The sequence below is a fragment of the Camelina sativa genome, chromosome 16 (genome assembly GCF_030686135.1).
Source record: "Camelina sativa cultivar CO46 ecotype springtype chromosome 16, ASM3068613v1".
Taxonomy (NCBI): domain Eukaryota; kingdom Viridiplantae; phylum Streptophyta; class Magnoliopsida; order Brassicales; family Brassicaceae; genus Camelina; species Camelina sativa.
The window spans coordinates 24,719,268-24,737,705 of record NC_141895.1 but is presented as its reverse complement, the minus strand read 5'-3'; the positions used below and the strand labels follow the sequence as shown (position 1 = coordinate 24,737,705).

At 36.4% G+C, this 18,438-nt stretch overlaps 4 protein-coding genes, 1 long non-coding RNA gene and 1 other non-coding gene across 6 annotated transcripts; 2 read left to right on the top strand and 4 right to left on the bottom strand.

The window, feature by feature from the left end:
* On the bottom strand, positions 1-72 carry TRNAP-CGG (transfer RNA proline (anticodon CGG)). Its single transcript has one exon. It is a non-coding gene; the product is annotated as a tRNA-Pro (tRNA).
* A 6-nt stretch (positions 73-78) lies between these two features.
* Positions 79-1,276, top strand: LOC104751790 (uncharacterized). The gene is made up of 2 exons (XM_010473814.3): positions 79-738; positions 929-1,276. The coding sequence occupies exons 1-2, from the start codon at positions 172-174 to the stop codon at positions 1,088-1,090; spliced, it is 729 nt and encodes a 242-aa protein (XP_010472116.1). The 5' UTR covers positions 79-171; the 3' UTR covers positions 1,091-1,276.
* On the bottom strand, positions 1,153-5,428 carry LOC104751789 (protein DETOXIFICATION 46, chloroplastic). Its single transcript, XM_010473813.3, has 14 exons — positions 4,574-5,428; positions 3,782-3,876; positions 3,542-3,650; positions 3,399-3,454; positions 3,080-3,135; positions 2,848-2,986; positions 2,585-2,722; positions 2,430-2,498; positions 2,231-2,341; positions 2,013-2,141; positions 1,828-1,905; positions 1,653-1,724; positions 1,500-1,562; positions 1,153-1,409 (listed from the first exon to the last, which is right to left on the bottom strand). Exons 1-14 carry the CDS (start codon positions 5,049-5,051, stop codon positions 1,311-1,313), a joined length of 1,692 nt encoding a protein of 563 aa, XP_010472115.1. The 5' UTR covers positions 5,052-5,428; the 3' UTR covers positions 1,153-1,310.
* An 856-nt stretch (positions 5,429-6,284) lies between these two features.
* LOC104751788 (fructose-bisphosphate aldolase 1, chloroplastic-like) lies at positions 6,285-8,409 on the top strand. The gene is made up of 6 exons (XM_010473812.2): positions 6,285-6,575; positions 6,673-6,942; positions 7,191-7,300; positions 7,408-7,498; positions 7,591-7,860; positions 7,956-8,409. The coding sequence occupies exons 1-6, from the start codon at positions 6,396-6,398 to the stop codon at positions 8,232-8,234; spliced, it is 1,200 nt and encodes a 399-aa protein (XP_010472114.1). The 5' UTR covers positions 6,285-6,395; the 3' UTR covers positions 8,235-8,409.
* A 395-nt stretch (positions 8,410-8,804) lies between these two features.
* On the bottom strand, positions 8,805-10,588 carry LOC104751787 (B-box zinc finger protein 18). Its single transcript, XM_010473810.3, has 5 exons — positions 10,193-10,588; positions 9,692-9,788; positions 9,479-9,594; positions 9,226-9,390; positions 8,805-9,142 (listed from the first exon to the last, which is right to left on the bottom strand). The coding sequence occupies exons 1-5, from the start codon at positions 10,283-10,285 to the stop codon at positions 9,092-9,094; spliced, it is 522 nt and encodes a 173-aa protein (XP_010472112.2). The 5' UTR covers positions 10,286-10,588; the 3' UTR covers positions 8,805-9,091.
* A 3,569-nt stretch (positions 10,589-14,157) lies between these two features.
* LOC109129573 (uncharacterized) lies at positions 14,158-16,632 on the bottom strand. Its single transcript, XR_015584025.1, has 3 exons — positions 16,419-16,632; positions 15,684-15,745; positions 14,158-14,223 (listed from the first exon to the last, which is right to left on the bottom strand). It is a non-coding gene; the product is annotated as an uncharacterized LOC109129573 (long non-coding RNA).
* Between the last annotated feature and the right edge of the window lie 1,806 nt (positions 16,633-18,438).

The window sequence follows — 18,438 nt, the reverse complement described above, 5'->3', positions numbered from 1 at the left end:
GGGGTGTTCCGAGAATCGAACTCGGGACCTCTCGCACCCGAAGCGAGAATCATACCACTAGACCAAACACCCATTTTGTTCATTTTTAACAGAACATAGATTAATCAAAAGGATATTATAAACCCCATAAAACTCACAGACCAGAAGAGGAGGAGACCATAGACGGCTGCAATGGCGACTCTAAAATCATCGACTTTGACTAACTTGATCCACCATCTTCTCCGACATCCTAAACCAACATCTCCTCTTTGTCTGTTCCTTAGACCCTTTCCTTTGTCTGTATTAACTTGTAAATCCAATCACCATGACAAGGGTTGCTTCCCGTCGATCTCCTCCTCTTCTTTACCTCTTCCACGTCCTTATATCTCACACTCTCACTCCTTCTCTACTCTCCTCGTACCTAAATCATTCTCTTCAGTTGTAGAATCAGAAAAAGATGAAGACAACGTGTCTGTAGCCTCTTTTATCGAGAATAACGATGATGAAGAAGAAGATGGGTCAGAGTCAAGGAGTACAATGGTTTCCATAAAAGAAAGTGGAAGAAGCTCTATAATATCTCAAGAGATGATGCCCGAGATCTCGTCTTTGAAATTGTCGGCGAAGGAGAAGAAAAAGCTTGCTTCTTACGCGCACAGTTTGGGTGACAAACTCAAGTCTCAACTCGTAGGCAAGTCCGGCGTTACGGATTCAGTCGGCCTCTCCTTCTTGGAGACGCTGGAGAAGAACGAGCTCTTAAAGGTATAAACTTTATTGTTACTACTATAGTACTATGTAATATACCAGGATTCGGATTGGGTAGTTTAACTGTAGTTTCCGTTGGAAGAGTTAACTGTTTTTGATCAAATGAATTGGATTGAAGTCCAATTTCAAACTCAAGTCTCAACTCACTGTGGTGACTTGACTTAAGCTTGACTGATTCCATGAATAGGTGAAAATACACAGAACATGCCCTGGAGAGCTAGAGGACATACTTCTGCATTTGGAGGAAGCCACTGGTTCAATAATAGTCGGGCAAATTGCGCGTACTGTTATATTGTATCGTCCTAGTCCCACCAAATTGAAAGCTGAGGAGGAGAAAACGAAGAGGTAGAAGAGTTGCACCAGATTGAATATTTTAGCTACATACGAATCTCAGGACTCCAAGGCAAGGCCTTTTTATGCCAACACTTTTCCATTTCAATAAAAATATATATTTTCCTGTTCTTCCAAGAATACAATTAAAGACTCTGTTTTCCATTGATCTACAACTGAATGAAGCTCTTCTCTATTCCTTAGACTTTTTCTTGTGGTGTATACGGTGACTTACTGAGCTACGCAGCTTTCACTTTCTCAGCATTTTGGCCTGTATCTTCCGAGTAAAGTACACCGTCCCGCGATAGAAGGCGGAAAAGAGATAAAGAAAACCGAGCCTGAAATAACATTCATGTTAGATATAAGACGAGCAAAAGATATGTGAAGTTTGGGTTAAAGTGGCTTAGTAAAGGTGTAGCAATTTATACCCATTGGAATCCCACAAGCGCGTACCAGCATCCTCTCAAGCCAAATCCTCCGTTGCTCAGGAGCTATATATTGTAAACAATGCGACGAGGAGAGAGTTACGTAAACCTATTTTTGGAATTCAGGAGAGTGATGGAGATTGAGGATTTGAGTACCATAAGTAGAAGCCCAGCAACCACAAAGCATCCAGTCATTGACAAGCTGATATATCTAAGATCTCTTCCCGCCTTCATTTTATAGACAACAATTTTAGTTCTTTTGGATCAGTGTTGCAGGTGTATATATCTTTTACAAGGATATTCTGAGACACAAAAAGTATTATTTATTTACCAATAAGGTGCCTTCGAGACTGTGAGTACTCGCTGTGATGGATAAAGCAAGGAAATATGGTATTATGACCTTGTGCATCTGTCACAATACCGAATGAAAAAATGTCTTTGAAACTTGTCATTCTTGAAAATGTGTGACTGGGAGAACATATGAGACAATTTCTAAAGAAAAGGGAAACGAAATACCTCGACTGTGACAACCTTGTCATGTGTGAAGATGTCAGGGAACAGCCATGGAACTGCTGTGCCAACGGTTCCGACTACTATTCCTAGCGTAGCGCCAATAATAACAAGGGACTTCAGAAGCATTCTAGCCTACATAGAGACAACAACAGTAAAATCAGAGTTGCTTCAGGCAATAGTAAAAGCTGACAATGGTTTTGACTCTCGAATTTTTCACCTACCTTAGGCAAATTGCGATTGACTCCGAATAATAACTCAGGCATGAAGGACTGTGCAGTTTGAGAGAGTGGCTCCCCCCAAACCGTACTCATGGAATATGTCTGAAGCATAACCTAGAGACCAAAAGAGCCAAAGACATTAGTATGGAGAAAACTCAAATCATGAAATATCGTTGAGGTGAGATATAAACGGACATATCACCTGATGAGCAGCTATGACGCTTGTACCCATTGATGTAGCAAAGTACACAAGGAGCGTATAAAACAAAACCTAAGGGGACAAAACAAAAATCACAGATAAGAAAGAGGAGATCCTGTGGCAAATGAGTGTCCCTATAGAGATAAGAGAAGTAGAACCTTTGACATCATAGTTATAAAGACTGGGGCAGCGAGCCCAAAGATCGTCAAAAGTTCACTTGGAGAAGGAACAGAGAATGAGAAAGCACTGTATCCTTTCTTGTTTAATGCGTCCATCATCATATAAGCTGCAACAACCTAAAACATATCGCATTAAGACTATAGTGTTAAGTGTTAACTAGCTGATATGATATGACCAGACAAGAATATTTCAGTTCCAAAATCAGAACTTTCCCATTGGAATCTAACAGATTTCAGCTTACTTGTGACACCATAGTTGCCCAAGCTGCACCTGCTATACCGTATCCTAGAAAGGTGCATAAGACCACATCACCAACACCGTTTATTACACTAGCAACTGCCAATGCCTTTAGAGGTCCCCATGAGTCTTTCATACCAAGACTAAGACAAAAACAAAAAAAGAATGTCACACCAGAGTATCAGTGAAACACATTCCTAGCGGTATGTAAAAACGCAAATAGGGTATATAGGAACCTTGCACTTTGAGCAACCCATCCAATGAGAACAGCTGGCCATGCTAAACCACGAATCTGAAAATGGAAAATTAATATCTTCAAAACAATATAAGAAAGAGGAAGTAATGTAAACTAAATTTTTCGCAAAGAATTAACAAAATTCAAGGCTATTAGCATGGATCGAACTTAGTCTAACATGTGCATCTTCAGACAGATTCACATGGAACAACCATACTTTTTGTCTGTACGCATACAGTCAACGCACTCACCAAAGCTCACAAGACATTACAATCTGAAAATTCACAACACAAAAGGGTTTACCAAGATAGAGTATTAACCTGAACATATGTATTGGCCGCCGGGACAATATCAGCATTCTTTACCCCTGTAAAAGCTGAAAGAAGACTAAACAGTCAACAGTCTGTTGATTTACTACTAGTCACAAACTTGCTACTGGTCAAATATAAATATCACTTGTTACCAGTTAATGCCCGGGTACCAAACAGTCTTGTAAACAACATCATTGTGACTCCACAAGCCAACCCGATGAAAAGCAAGATCGATATCTGATGTTGTACTTCATCTTTATCCTACATAAGCACTATTCTATTAGGATTTGCTAATAAAGTGCACTTGGAAATACTTGATTTTGCTTATGAATAATGACAATAAGGTATTAATATTATAGGCCAAATTCATAGTTCAAGAACGATAAACTGACCCGCCGAGCAAGAGAGGTGGCAACAAGATTTGAAGTAGCAACCGAGAGGAACATGAACGTATAACACAAATAATCACAGATTACGGTTGCAGGACCTGTTACATCCATAGTGAAACTGGAATTACTGCTACTTGAACCAGTAACCCCAGCGTGGAACATAACAAAGGGAAGAACAATCGGATGTTCCCAGTTTGAGTAATTACATTCAAGGTTTAATATAAATCAAAAGTTTTGAGAAATCAAAGCCATGACTGAAATCTGAAACTTACATTCATCTTTGTTTCCAAATTGACAATCAAACAAGAGAGTTACCTTGCTTTATGGAACCTAAAGATCCTATTTTCCCCTCAATAGTCTTAAACTAATCAGACAGAAAACAAGAGAAAGCTAAAGCAGCAACTTTTGGTAAGTTCAACAAACACAAAATTAAGCACCATTCAAACACGTCATTAAAGAAAGGTTAGTGCTTTTCCAGCACATCACAAGAGATAAACACATACAGGCCCACTTAAGATTTCAAGGTTACACACAGATGATGAAAAGAGAGTAAAACTCCTCAGTCCTCACTAATTAGACAGAGACAAGCAAAATCTGAAGAAAAAAGGCTAAAAGAATTGTTCTTTTTGTGTGGTTAAAATTGATAAAACAATGTTTATCAGAATATATAACAAAGAGCAAAGAGACTCATTTCAAACTTCACCACTTTTTTCCAGTTAAAGTTGAGGAACCAACATTTTATGAAATCCAGTCAAGCAAACTCAGAGTCTATGGTGGGTATTGTATAGTCATTACCTAAAGCAGCGAGCTCGAGTGAGCTTCCTTGACCAATCACCGCCGTATCAATGAGACTCATCAACGGCCCACATAGCCACAGTCCGGCTGCAGGTCCGGTAAACATGACGATCTCTTTCATCTGTCCCCAAATGCTCTGATTAGCCAAGTCATCTACCTTCACTGCTTCTACTTCCACTTCAACAGGATAAATCGAACCATTTCCATCTCCTTGAAGCTCAGTCACTTCTTCCTCCGTAATCGACCCATTTCCGCTTTCTCCATCAACAACAAGCTCCTGATTGGGACTTGCACAGTTTCTTATAAATCTGTTAAACTCCAAGGACTTTGCTCCGGAAACAGAGGAGCTCCTCCTGAAACTCGGGAGTGGAGGCTTCCATGACCTTAAACTGATTATTGAAGATCGGAATGGTAGCTTTGGGTTACATGAGGAAATCGAAGAAACTGTGAAAGATAAGGTTTTGCATTGGATTTGCATCGTTTCTTGATGCTCAAAATCAAAGGCAAACAAATAAAAATTGCGGCTTTGAAAAGCTTCCGGGCGTTTGATAAATAAAACAGATAGAAAACAACACAACTCTCCTCAAGTCTCTCATCATTTTTTTTTTTGGAAGCATTCAGTCTAATGATTGGTACAGCAAACCGGTTAACCAAATTGAGATCAAACCACAATTATTGATTTTTATATATTCGGTCCTCTCCTCTGTCTCAATGTAAACCAAAATTTGACGGTCCAAAAACAAAGAAGAGGACCAAAATAAAGTGGGGAAATTGATAAGGCAATGTGTGACTGTAAAACAAGTCGTCCAAGTGTTGTTTTCATGTTGGAGACAGAGGACAAGAAAATCTTATTATGCAATTGCATCGAGTCACCCTTGACCCTACTTTGTAATCCTAGACCTAGAAAGTAGAAACTATACGCAATTTGCAAGCAACTGTTTGTAATGTAGTAGTGTACATATTTCACTTCCGACGTGAAATATACTATGGGCTTTGTTTAAAAGAACGAATGGGCCTTTTAGTATCTGTTCAAGGCCCAATGTTTAAGAAGCCCAAACAAGTAAACCTGCTACGTTTCTTTTCCACGTGGCACGATAATTAGGGACGGGAGCTGATTTGGCAGTCCATGGATCGTTGATGAGACTTGACAATATATCTCTGATGATAATCTCCAAAACATAACCTCAGCCTTAAAAACCACTGCGAACTCATCAACACCTCACAAACTCAAACTCATCCATCTCCCATTGTAGTAAATTTACGGTTATTTTATGGTTCTCTTCTCTAGTTGTGAGTTTTGTTAGAAATTTGTCGATTTCTCTAGTGAAACATGTGGACCTCAGCCTCAATTAAGCAACGATACATGGAAATATTTATGTCAAGAAATCAATGTTCATACATTCTTAATACAAATTCAATCATATATATAGTCACCAATGAATTTGTCAAAAATTATTACAAAGAAGCCAATAAATCTAAAATTTTGGGAAATTTTAGATTTAGCTTCTGCTTGGTTTAATTTTATAAACACGTAGTCTGATAAGCTTTTTATCATATGTATAAGTCTTGTTTTTTTTTTTTTTTGTTAATTTTTTGGTCATTCAAAGATATTATCGTCCACGTGGCAAATCCTCGTCAGCCGGCTCACGAGAACCTCAATTATCCAATCTTTTGTTTATGTCTCTTCAGTCTCTCTATATATTAAAACCACTGAAACGCACGATTGCTGTACTAGTGTGTTGTGTGTGTGTTAAGAGCGTTTGTTTTTTTTGTAATCTAAGCTCTCTCTATAGAAGAAGATAGTAGTAGCAAAGCAACAACAATGGCGACAAGCACTGCGACTATGCTCAAAGCCTCACCGGTCAAATCTGATTGGGTGAAGGGACAGAGTATCCTCCTCCGTCAACCTTCCTCCGTCTCAGCTATCCGTAGCAACGTCACACCTTCCTCTCTCACCGTTCGTGCCGCTTCTTCTTACGCCGACGAGCTCATCAAAACTGCTGTAATTATTCTTAATTAATCCAAAATAAAAACAAATCATTTTATAACTTCATTTGTTGATGATTTAAATATTAAAAAAATATATATATGGTGTGCAGAAAACAATCGCGTCTCCGGGACGCGGGATTTTGGCGATGGACGAGTCAAACGCGACTTGCGGGAAACGTTTGGCCTCGATTGGGCTAGAGAACACGGAGGCTAACCGTCAAGCTTACAGGACGTTGCTTGTGTCGGCTCCTGGACTGGGACAGTACATCTCCGGTGCTATCCTCTTCGAGGAGACTCTCTACCAATCCACCACCGACGGCAAGAAAATGGTTGATGTTCTCGTCGAGCAGAACATCGTCCCTGGCATCAAAGTTGACAAGGTATGTATTGTATTGTTGTACTAGTAAAACCTAGCTAGGTTTATGCCATCGATAGCTTTTAGGTCTGTCTGATATATCTTAACCGGGTTATACTTTAGTTTGTTTTGGTTTGGTCTATTCTTCGATTTGAGAAATCTTTAGTCCGGTTTGAGATTCGGTTCAGGTTGGGTTCAGTTTTAAAGTAATCTATGACTATGAGTGTTGTTACTTATGAAAGTGGATAATGAGTTTGTATATATTATAAACAGGGTTTGGTGCCACTTACTGGGTCTAACGACGAGTCCTGGTGCCAAGGACTCGACGGGTTAGCCTCTCGCACCGCTGCTTACTACCAACAAGGTGCTCGTTTCGCCAAATGGTACGTTCATATATACTCTCATTGCAGAATCAATGGACTGAATTAGTTATCACTGATCTTGAATGTGCAAATGGTGTTTTGATTGAACTCTCCTCATGTATGATTAGGCGTACTGTTGTGAGCATTCCAAATGGACCCTCTGCTTTGGCTGTTAAAGAAGCAGCTTGGGGACTTGCCCGTTACGCTGCTATTTCTCAGGTACTATATATAACTCTAATCGCACCGGTCTTTTTCATGTACATTAACACTGTATTGAATATACTTATGCGTTTTGAGTTTGTGTTCTGCAGGACAGCGGTCTGGTGCCAATTGTGGAGCCAGAGATTATGTTGGACGGAGAACACAACATTGACAGGACATATGATGTTGCAGAGAAGGTCTGGGCTGAGGTTTTCTTCTACCTGGCTCAGAACAACGTCATGTTCGAAGGTATTCTCCTGAAGCCGAGCATGGTTACGCCAGGAGCTGAGGCCAAAGACAGAGCTACTCCCGAGCAGGTTGCTTCCTACACTCTCAAGCTTCTTCGCAACAGAATCCCTCCTGCTGTCCCTGGAATTATGGCAAGTTTTCTCTTTTACTGTCATTTTTTTTGCAGCTGAAGAAACACTATGCTTTACAATTGAAACAGGGATTTGATGTTACCTATTGTATGCAGTTCTTGTCTGGTGGACAGTCTGAATTGGAGGCTACCTTGAACTTAAATGCCATGAACCAGGCACCAAACCCATGGCATGTGTCCTTCTCCTACGCACGTGCCTTGCAGAACACTTGCTTGAAGACATGGGGAGGCAGAGAAGAGAACGTGAAGGCAGCTCAGGACACTCTCTTGGCCAGAGCCAAAGCCAATTCGTCGGCTCAGCTCGGGAAATACACAGGAGAAGGCGAGTCCGAGGACGCCAAGGAGGGGATGTTTGTAAAAGGCTACACCTATTAAGCTATTTGTAATAATGGTTCCATGGGTCAAAACTCATAAACTTGAGAGCTTGAGAGCTTGATTCTGGTGTTTTGAGTTATCATTATACTCTTCTTCATTATAAGCGGTATAAAAGTCAATTCGTCTGTTATCTATCATCTGAGACAGTTTTTTTAATATATGATCGTTTCTACTATCTTTGTACCTACTCGTTACTACGTCTGTTTTAACCATTGTTATAAAGACATTCAAACTCTGGCATTACTAGTTATGAAACTGTTATAATGATACGTTTTCTGAGCTAAAAAATCACATCATCTAATACAAGAAAATGACATTACAAAAGACCAAGCATTATGTTCATGATGAATCCTAGGTTTGTATCCAAGAAAAATGGAGCAAGAAACATCAAAACACAATATTGAAACTTGAATAATGAGAGATTGCATTTCAAGGTCATGTGACTCTCAACTCAACCCACTCATCTTTTTATAAGACAAAAATCCAAAAACAGAGTGAGTTCAGAGTAAACAAAACTAGACATAGAGAGAGAGAGAAGAAGAAGAAGAAAATAATAGCAATCGCTCACGGTGATCACTTAAACTGAGCCAAGAAGGCATCTTCTTTAATGGCTTTTTTCATAGTTTTTATTTGAGATTTAACTCTGAAGATTCGTCATTATACAATAATCTCTTTCAAGCTTTGCTATCTAATTGACCATTTCGCAAAGGAAAGAAAAAGAGAAGAAATCCAGAAAACAACTTATTGGTCTACGCTAAGCCATTTAATCTGATTTCCTCAAAACCAAATGAGAGATTTCCCTATAAAGATAGTGTTCTTGCATAGGTTGGTTCTTACTTGATCTTGTGTATCTATGATCAATGTTCAGGCCCATGATTGTTTGCGTTATTTACATCAATACCCTCCTCCTTGAAACAAACAAAACAGTTTTAGAGAACTGTAGAAAAATTGAGGCAACAGTATTACGTTCATCAAGATAAGATACACGTACTTGGTGATTCGATCCAGGCTCGTGTACTCTTTGAGGGTTGGAATTGAGATCAATCATATTGTGATCATGATCACCATTTCCATTTGATTCTTGACCGCGACCAGAAGAACCTTTTTGACAACGTAATCCCAATTGGTCAGCGTGATTAGGCTTATCGCCTGGGAACTACAAGACACAAACATTGTAAAGCAGAATCAATATCACAAAATCAAGAATGCTTCAAGATCCTAATAACTAGTCTCAAGATTCAAACCTCAATCCTCTGTCTCAGCAATAGAAAACGCCTGTGTGTTCTCTTCCCACCAACATGTACAACCATGTCACATTGTAGACAAAGGGAACTACCATCTATCTCACAGTAAAAGAATGCTGCTCATCGAGTTAACACAAAAACATGTCAAAAAAAACCGAACTTTTCCTTTTTCTACACACCAAAGAAAGGCAAAGGAATCATATTCATTCATACCGGGTGCATTTTCGCATATGTCACAGCTCGGGGCATTGCTTGGATCAGCTAAGCCTACACGTACATGTCGACTAGCTAGCTTGTTGCACTTATGAACCTAAACACACAAACAAAAATGTTTCATATCATCACTTCCTATACTTATCACCATTCTCCTCAAAACAAAACTAATCAGAGCTCTTACAGCTGCAATAGAGTGACTGTAAAGTGTATCACCAGAGACAATGCTATAAGCAAAGTTCAAATTCTGACTAAGCTAAAATCAGTACATGATCATCCCTAAACAATCAAAACACACGCCTGCTTTTGATAAAGAAATTGGTACTATACTTTTATAGGACAGCTTCGAGTTACAACAATAACCTCAAAATCCACAAATTAAGCACTGCAACTAGAAATTGCCTCAAAAATTATCCAACTTTATCAGCATTGGTTGAGATACAATAGTGTTAAACTAAGAAGAAGAAGAAAAAAATGGCTTTTTCAGATAAAGATGGTTACTTTTTCGTCGCAGGAGCAGCAAAGAGCAGCTTCGTCGGCGGCGCAAAATACAATTGCGGCGGCGCTCTCACAAGCATCACACAGAATTCGCATGTTTTTCTTCTCAAACGATCAGTTTCAAAGTTTGCATCTTTCTCACCAAACCCAAATTCCCATTGCTATGAAGCAGATGGAGAGATAGAGATATGAAGGGTTTAGGAAAAGAAGATGATTGAGATATTTTTGAGTCAAACACTATCTCAGAGAGCGAGCGAGAGAGAGAGAGAGAGAGAGAGAAGGAGCAGAGAAAATATGATAATTTTTTTGCAGAATGCTGCGAGTAGAGATTTTTATATATATGCAATAATAGTATACTCGCTCTCTGAGATAGTGTTTATTTGATTTCTCCCTTCTGATTTCTCCATTCTTTTTTCTCATTAAATTTACAGTTTTTTACGGTTATCTCTTAATTTTAACCATTTTTTACTGTTTACTATTCTTTATTAGATCTATAGATTTTAAGAATCAATTATGAGAAACCATTATTTGAAATGGTATTTGTTGATTATAACACTTTTTTGAATAATACGTAGATTTTTGTCATTGTTAAAATTATCAAAATGTGATTTAACATACGTTTTATCTGTCATGTTTGGGTTTAATCAGAGTTCTATTTGTTCTTATGATTTAGTATTTGATGTAAAGTACATACTGTATTGTAAAAACAAAAAATCAAAAATACATATCTTTTAACTTCTCAAAAGTGGTAAAATCTATAAACTATTTAACTAGTAGTATTTTCATAAGATTTTTTTTTTTTAAAGTAAAGTTTTTAACAAGTATTGCTTTTTAAAAAATTTATAAATAGTAAAATGTGAAAAGTCAATCAGTAGAAATCGTTTTTGTGAGTAGATGACTTATCAGTTATGTGGTAGTAATTAGTAAAATGCCCATTTGTTTCTTGAGAAGAGATGGTAAACATGAATCTATATTTATATGCATGTACGATTATTATTACATGCATCATGTGGGTAAGGTTCGGTGATTCAGAAAAAGAAAAAAAAGAAAAAAAAAATCAAAAGCTTGACTCAAAGTAATGCATTTAAAAAAAAAATATGTTTCATAAGTGAAAAGTCAATCGACGGACAAAAAGAAAATGATAGATTAGAAACGAACTAAGGGTCAGAGTCTATGGACCCAGTGACGAATTAATGAGAAACTACATTAGACCAAACGACTTGTTGTTGTAACTTGTAAGAGCTGTTTCTTTCTTTTTGTCAAGTTTGTAGAATGTTCGAGCTCGTGTAATCTCGTCCATGGAAATCAAAATGTCTGTCTTTTTTTTTTTGGTTAAATCGTAATCAATTCCACGTTAGTTTTTATCATTTGTTGAACAAAAACAGGTGTAGTACTTTGACAAAAAAAAACAGGTGTAGTACGATAGGCTAGTTTTAGTAATAGTAGTAGTGAAAACTTTAAACATGAGGAAGGAAAAATAAGGGCCACACGAAGGAATGAAAACAGAAATGGTAGGGTCGAAACTATCAACAGCCACTGGAACTGGTAGTCAACAAGTAATGATCGTACGTTTCCAAGTAGGTTTGTTTTTTTTTTGTTTTTTTTTTTTTTTGCATTTTCTCTACTATGTCCCAAATTATTCGATTTTGGACAAAAATATACTGCAAATGTTTCTGCGTCGGTCCAATCAATGATCTTAGATATTTATAGAGTTCAATAGATTTTTTAGACAGATTGATCATTTGCTTTTTCTTTTTTTTTTTTTTTTTTTTTGCTCTCTTGTAAACTATAAACAAACACATACAGTCTATCTATGTCATATTCGTTCTAAGTTTGCCATATGTTACCAGCCATAAACAAACGTTCTAGAGGGAAGTTTTACTATGATATTGTTAGTACAAGCTAATTGTTATTGAATTGAAAACTAGATAACAAAAGTTGGTATGATTCATAAGTCATAACAATGTACAAAAAGTCAAGTATATGTTGAATTGTTTGATATGACATTAGACTATTCTCATTAGTGTGTTTTTTAGTTATTTCTTAAGACAATTTTTAATAATAAAAAGGGGAGAAGAAACTTTGTTAAGAGAAAAAGAAAATTTTGTTGATTATTGGTAGAACCAAGTTTAGGTGTTTTCTAGTAATAAATATAGTAAAATAATAATTAATAACTTAAATATTCAAAATTATTTTATATATCATAGAAACATATTTTAATAATAAAAACATAAAATAACATATAACATTTAAAATTAAAATACAAAACATTAAAAAACAAAAACATAACACACAACATGAAATAAAACATAAAAACATATTTAATTAAACATGAAACAAATTTAATACCCAAATTTAGTCCATAAATGTCCAACTAAATCATGTTTCAATTGGTGATGCACTTCTCTATCACGAATTATTGTTTGACCATTCAGCACATTGCTGATATTTGAAGCCATATTGATAGAATATGAAAGATCCACACCATCTCTTTGTGGGAAATCAGAAACGTCAGCTTGAGTGTATCCATCTCGTTCATTTTCCACAATCATATTGTGAAGTATGATACACGCCCTCATAATCAATCCCACTTTGTCTTTATCCCATAAAAGACATGGATTTTTGATTACGGCGAATCTAGCTTGTAGGACACCGAAAGCACGCTCAACATCTTTTCGGGCACTTTCTTGGCGTTCAGCAAATAAAGATGCTTTTGGACTCTGTGGTAGTGGTATGGATTGAATAAAAGTTGGCCATTTCGGATAAATATCGTCTGTCAGATAGTAAGTCAAATTGTACTCTTTGCCGTTAACGTAGTAGGTAACTTGTGGAGCTTGACCATAAAGTATATCATCAAAGACGGGAGATCGATCAAGAACATTAATATCGTTAAAAGTACCTGGAGATCCAAAAAAGCGTGCCATATCCAGAGATCATATGACGCGACCGCCTCTAAAACAATTGTTGGTTTGCCGGATCCTCGTGTATACATGCCTTTCCAAGCTGTTGGGCAATTCTTCCAAACCTAATGCATACAGTCGATGCTCCCAACCATCCCGGGAAATCCACGTTCTTCTGCAACATATAGTAATCTTTGAAGATCCTCTGGTGTGGGATTTCTTAGATATTCATCGCCAAAGAAATTGACAACTCCACTGACAAAATGTTGCAAACATTTTCGAGCAGTTGTTTCACCAAGTCGGACATATTCGTCCACCGTATCACACCTGCCACCATATGCTAGTAGCCTAATTGCTGCAGTACATTTTTGGATCGGAGAAAGACCAAGCCTTCCTGTGGCATCTCTTCTTTGTCGGAAATAAGGATCTTCTGCAGTAAGACGGTCGACAATACGCAAGAATAATAGCTTGTTCATTCTAAAACATCGTCGGAATATATGGGGAGGGTATGTCGGAGATTCACTGAAATAATCATTCCACAAACGGTTGTGGCCTTCTTCCCGATTTTTTTCAATGAATTCCCGTTTCTTTTTCTTTTTCACAAAAGCTTGTCCATGAATATCATGGTTATCAAAAAAATTTGCAAAACAGGACTCAAAAAGTGGATCATCGTCCTTTGCAAAATTAAAATGTGAATGAGAAGAAGAACCCATTGAAAAAAAAAATTAAATGACTATAGTAAGAATTTTGAGAAGTTACTTGTGAATGATTTGAATGAGTAGAAGAGATGTTCTATATATAGAAGTAAATTGTGTATCTTGTGATTCTTTTCTTACAGTTCCCGTGAGACTTTGTTGTAGTTATATATGTTGTATTTTTGTGTTAGTTATTTGTTCTCATATATCTTGTGATCCTTGTTGTATTCTTGTGTAGGAAAAAAACAATATCATGTGATATGTTCACATGTGAACAATTGATGGTTATTGAACGAGTAGCAAAAAACAAAAGCATGTGATATATACAATACCGAGTAAGAAAAATGTTATCATATAGCCGATGGCTAGATTCTTCGTCAACCAGATAACCATTACTTCCCGAGAAAGCAGAGCCATATATATATCGCCCCATGTGTTCCTTGTTCAGTTAACAAAAGCATTAGACAAACAAGAAATTAGACATTCGCTTACACATCAACTTATAATCAAACAAGACTTAACTTATAATCAAACAAGACTCAACAAGACTCAACAAGACTCAACTAGCCTCAACAGACTCAACAGACGCAAACAGGACACTTCTCGACCAGATTTGTTCTAAAACTAATCATCCACTAAGTCAAGCAGCTTCTCTTTCATAGCTTCTTCTTTCGGAGTAAGAGGTCCACTTTTGGCCAGCAAACTGTCAAGAATTTGCATTTTTGACAATCTCTCTTTCAGCACCAATTCTTCCTTCTTTATTTCCCACATGCTTTGGTACTCCTTCAAAGCCTTCTCTTCCTTCGCTTCTGTATGAGTCTTCCTCTGTTTGGCCTTACTAGCGTCTCTACCAGTAGGCCTTGTGTTTGTTGGCTCATCTATGTTACCGTCGGTCTGAGAAGCTGAAGATTGTGCAGGATCATCAAAGAGTCTTTTCTTGTTGCTTACTTCAGGTGCTTTACCATTAACACTCTCACACCATTTCTGGTCATAGCGTAACTCTAACCAACAATGCTCAAGAACGAATTTTTTCTGATAAATGTTGTAGTACATATCATACGCTATCTTCATTATATCATCCTCATTCTGACCACTAGTTTTAGCCCTCACCGCAGCAGCATACGTTCCACAAAACTTCCCGACCGTATCACCAATCTTAGCCCATTTCTGTTTACACTGAATTGGCCCTATCTTCTCATTGCCATCAGAAAGTGAACTATCTGAAAATTAATCAGCAACCCTTTTCCAGAAAGTTCTGCCCTTCTGATCATTGCCTTTCACAGCATCCTTGCTGGTGTTTAACCACCCGCTAATGAGAATCCGGTCATCAGAAGGTGTCCATTTCCTTCTTTCCCTACGACTTGCAGTTGTGTCTTCACTTGGGGAAGCTGCATAACTGACTTGGGAACTAAAGAGAGGCACTGGTGACGAAAGAGTATGTATATTTGGGTAGAGGGAATCAAAAGAAATGGTTTGAGGATAGCCACTCCCCTGCTGACTATTCATAAGTCCCACAAAATTTGTGGACTGATTTAGATCATGGTCAGACCCCATAGTAGCAAATGGGATTTAGAAGAATATGGAAAGAAAAGAAAAACGGTTTATGCTTGGAAGATATTCGGGTTTGTGGTTTAAAGATCAAGAAAAGCTTAGTTTATAAGGTGAAGTATATTGGAGTTACAATTAATTTTCGACACCAAACACACAATGAATACACTACCTAGTCACTTCCATTAATGACAGAACAACCACCAATTAAGACTAATGACAACCTAGTCACAAAGAAGTACACATAGGAGCACAAATAAACAGTCATGCTATAACTCACTACCCCAAAATAGATACTACCAAACAAACAAAGCAATCAATTGGTTTCTAACCAGTTAGGTGTATATTTACCTTTTTCGGTTGGTTGAAATGTTGTTTCCTTGTCTCCTTAACTGTGACTTGCTTGAGCTCAACTAAAAGAAACTCACAAAACAAGAAACAAGAAATGGTTAGTAATGAAACTAACTGTGTAATGAAACTAACTGTGTAAAGACATCCATTAAAGCATAAATACAAGTACATGAGTCTTAATACCAATTGTGTAAAGACATCCATTAAAGACACAACAACCAACAACCAACTACTAACTCAATCCGACTATGAAAAAACAATTTACAGTTTGCTTATGAACCACATAGGCTGGTAATGAACCACAGAGGCTGGTTTACAGAGTTTGAATACATATCAAAACAATGAAACTATAACTCATAAAATCAAAACAATGAACCACAAAGTCTGATATATATCAAAACAATGAAACTATAACTCATAATACTCATAAAGCACTCGGACTATTACATAGATCAACTCATAACACTCATAAAACAAACACAAAAACTCAGAATCAACCAACCATCTAACCAAATACAGAGTTCTACACTCTTGACTAATCGGATCATATGCATCATTTCTCACTTTTTCAATTACTTCCAAGCAGACTTATATGGACTCAAAACCCATGAAATTTAAACAAAAACGAATCCTATATCCATGATTTATAAACATACAAAACAAACAATTGATGAAACTCTTCTAACTCGCAAATAACGCGCAAATACATAAATAAATTAAGATTGAGTCAATTACCTAACGCAATCGAAGTGCTTGAATCTTCCCCAAATATTAGGGTTTCGACAGATCGATCTTTACCAGAATCAAATGCCGTCTGCTTCACCGGAACCAAATCGACGCCGAATCCATGGAGAATCAGACGTGGGAATCAATTGGAAGAGAAGAAAAAAATCTATTGGAAGAGAAGAAAAAATTCAATGGAAATTGCCTTTGCCTTTGACAGAGCGAGAGAGAGAAGAGAGAACACACGAAAAAGAAAGAGAAATGCCAAATAAAATTTACCAAATTAATCTCATCGCACCACCTGTCCACCAAAAAACGTTTCTTTTGATCCTAAAATAAGAATCGTTTCTTTCAATCCTTAAGCTTTTGTTTCATTAACAATTAAAAACTATACCTAAGAAATTTACTAAGAAACATCTAAGGACTACCAATACCAATGAGGATAGTCTTAGTTCCTTTGGTTTCCCCACTCTGCTCTCAAGTTTTAACGTTGTTTAACAACCCAATTTTCGATGTCTATGTTTTGGATCTTCTTGTTCTTAGCCGAATACCTATTATATTGGGCTTTATGTGTAAGCCCACGTAATGTTCCTTTTTCCTTCATTGACACTTTTTTTTTTGTTGGTGCCAAACCCAAACCACCTGCAAGGCTGCAAAACATATGAGTTTCGTCGAATCACTTATCTTATCTTATCTTCGGTCAGTGTAATTAAAGCCACTGACTGATGTTTCCAGATAGGAAGTAATTTAATTACAAGAAAATTAACGTTGTGTTCAAGCTTTACCAATTTGACAATGGATTTGAGGTCAAAGTTATGTTACCAACTTCACTCATTTGTATGTAAACTAGGTCATCGATTAACACATTGTATTAAAGGAGTATACAAATACATTGGTTTGACCGTTTGAGAGTTAAATTACCCCATAAACTTATGTTATAAATTGAGGTTTGAGGATACAATTAAAATGGAGTTATGTTTGTAATTTATTACATGGAGCATTAATTACAGTTAATAAGGGTTTATGACTTGTGGGGAAAAAAGAAGAAGATATGGACTGATAGTTACTAGTGTGCCTTAAATGGCTTTTTTGACTTTATCATTTTCTCTTGTTTATTTAATTATCTGGTAAAATAAAGATAAAAAACTTGTGTAAGATAAATGGACCGACAAAAAAAACAAAAAAAGCGATCCGTGATTTTCGCCGTTTAACTAATTTCACGTTTGTTCGGTAAACTGAGTATGAGGAAAATAGTAGAAAAAGTTGTAAAATAAAATGTTTGGTATATAAATAATAGTAATAAAAAGAGAGTCTCAAGAAACACCTTTGGGCTCCGTACCTCTCTCTCAACGGCTATAAAAAGCAGTGGTCTTCGTGTCACGTGTCTTAGTTAGTAACTGAGAAGAATATATATATCGCGCATTAAATTTAAGGAATAGAAATTAGTATCTATATATAATAGGAAATCGGAGGAAATTACACCAAAAATTGTGTTTTTTTTCAATTGTACATTTTAAATAATTTTAAAAAAAAATTGTAAAAAATTTAAATAGTGTATTTTATAAAAATTATGATTGTTCGTTGTAACAGTTTTTTTTTTTTTGTAAAGTTGCAACTGTTCATTGTTGAGTTGTGTCTTTTCGAATATTCATATCTTCTGAAATCTATATATATTTTTCTGTTTGAACTGTTTTCATTTATTTGTCATGACACAAAATAATATAAAATTTCACTCTCAACGGTTTTTACAACTATCCAAATTATATAAAATTATATTTATTCATTACAACATTAGTTCAATATTCTCAGTTAGAATCACTTTTTTTTTTAATTGTAGCTCTTTACCATAATTCTTCATAAAAATATTTTATATTTATAATACTTTAAACAATATGTTTTGCAAAGTTACATCTATTCTACATAGTATTTTTTATAAATTTTTTTTTGATGGTTGTGCTTTTAATAACAGTTTATATATTCAAACTATTCTATTACATTTATATATTTTTATAATATATAATATATAATTTTA

Excerpts from the sequence above, each read along its gene's own strand:
- LOC104751788 (XM_010473812.2), top strand. The coding sequence starts at position 6,396 with ATGGCGACAAGCACTGCGACTATGCTCAAAGCCTCACCGGTCAAATCT. Across the intron at positions 6,576-6,672 it reads ACGAGCTCATCAAAACTGCT|AAAACAATCGCGTCTCCGGG; the intron begins GTAATTATTCTT and ends TATGGTGTGCAG. Across the intron at positions 7,861-7,955 it reads CTGCTGTCCCTGGAATTATG|TTCTTGTCTGGTGGACAGTC; the intron begins GCAAGTTTTCTC and ends TATTGTATGCAG.
- LOC104751789 (XM_010473813.3), bottom strand. The coding sequence starts at position 5,051 with ATGCAAATCCAATGCAAAACCTTATCTTTCACAGTTTCTTCGATTTCC. Across the intron at positions 3,651-3,781 it reads CCACCTCTCTTGCTCGGCGG|GATAAAGATGAAGTACAACA; the intron begins GTCAGTTTATCG and ends GTGCTTATGTAG. Across the intron at positions 1,563-1,652 it reads TTGCTGGGCTTCTACTTATG|CTCCTGAGCAACGGAGGATT; the intron begins GTACTCAAATCC and ends TACAATATATAG.
- LOC104751790 (XM_010473814.3), top strand. The coding sequence starts at position 172 with ATGGCGACTCTAAAATCATCGACTTTGACTAACTTGATCCACCATCTT. Across the intron at positions 739-928 it reads AGAAGAACGAGCTCTTAAAG|GTGAAAATACACAGAACATG; the intron begins GTATAAACTTTA and ends TTCCATGAATAG.
- LOC104751787 (XM_010473810.3), bottom strand. The coding sequence starts at position 10,285 with ATGCGAATTCTGTGTGATGCTTGTGAGAGCGCCGCCGCAATTGTATTT. Across the intron at positions 9,789-10,192 it reads GCTGCTCCTGCGACGAAAAA|GTTCATAAGTGCAACAAGCT; the intron begins GTAACCATCTTT and ends TTGTGTGTTTAG. Across the intron at positions 9,391-9,478 it reads TGCTGAGACAGAGGATTGAG|TTCCCAGGCGATAAGCCTAA; the intron begins GTTTGAATCTTG and ends TGTGTCTTGTAG.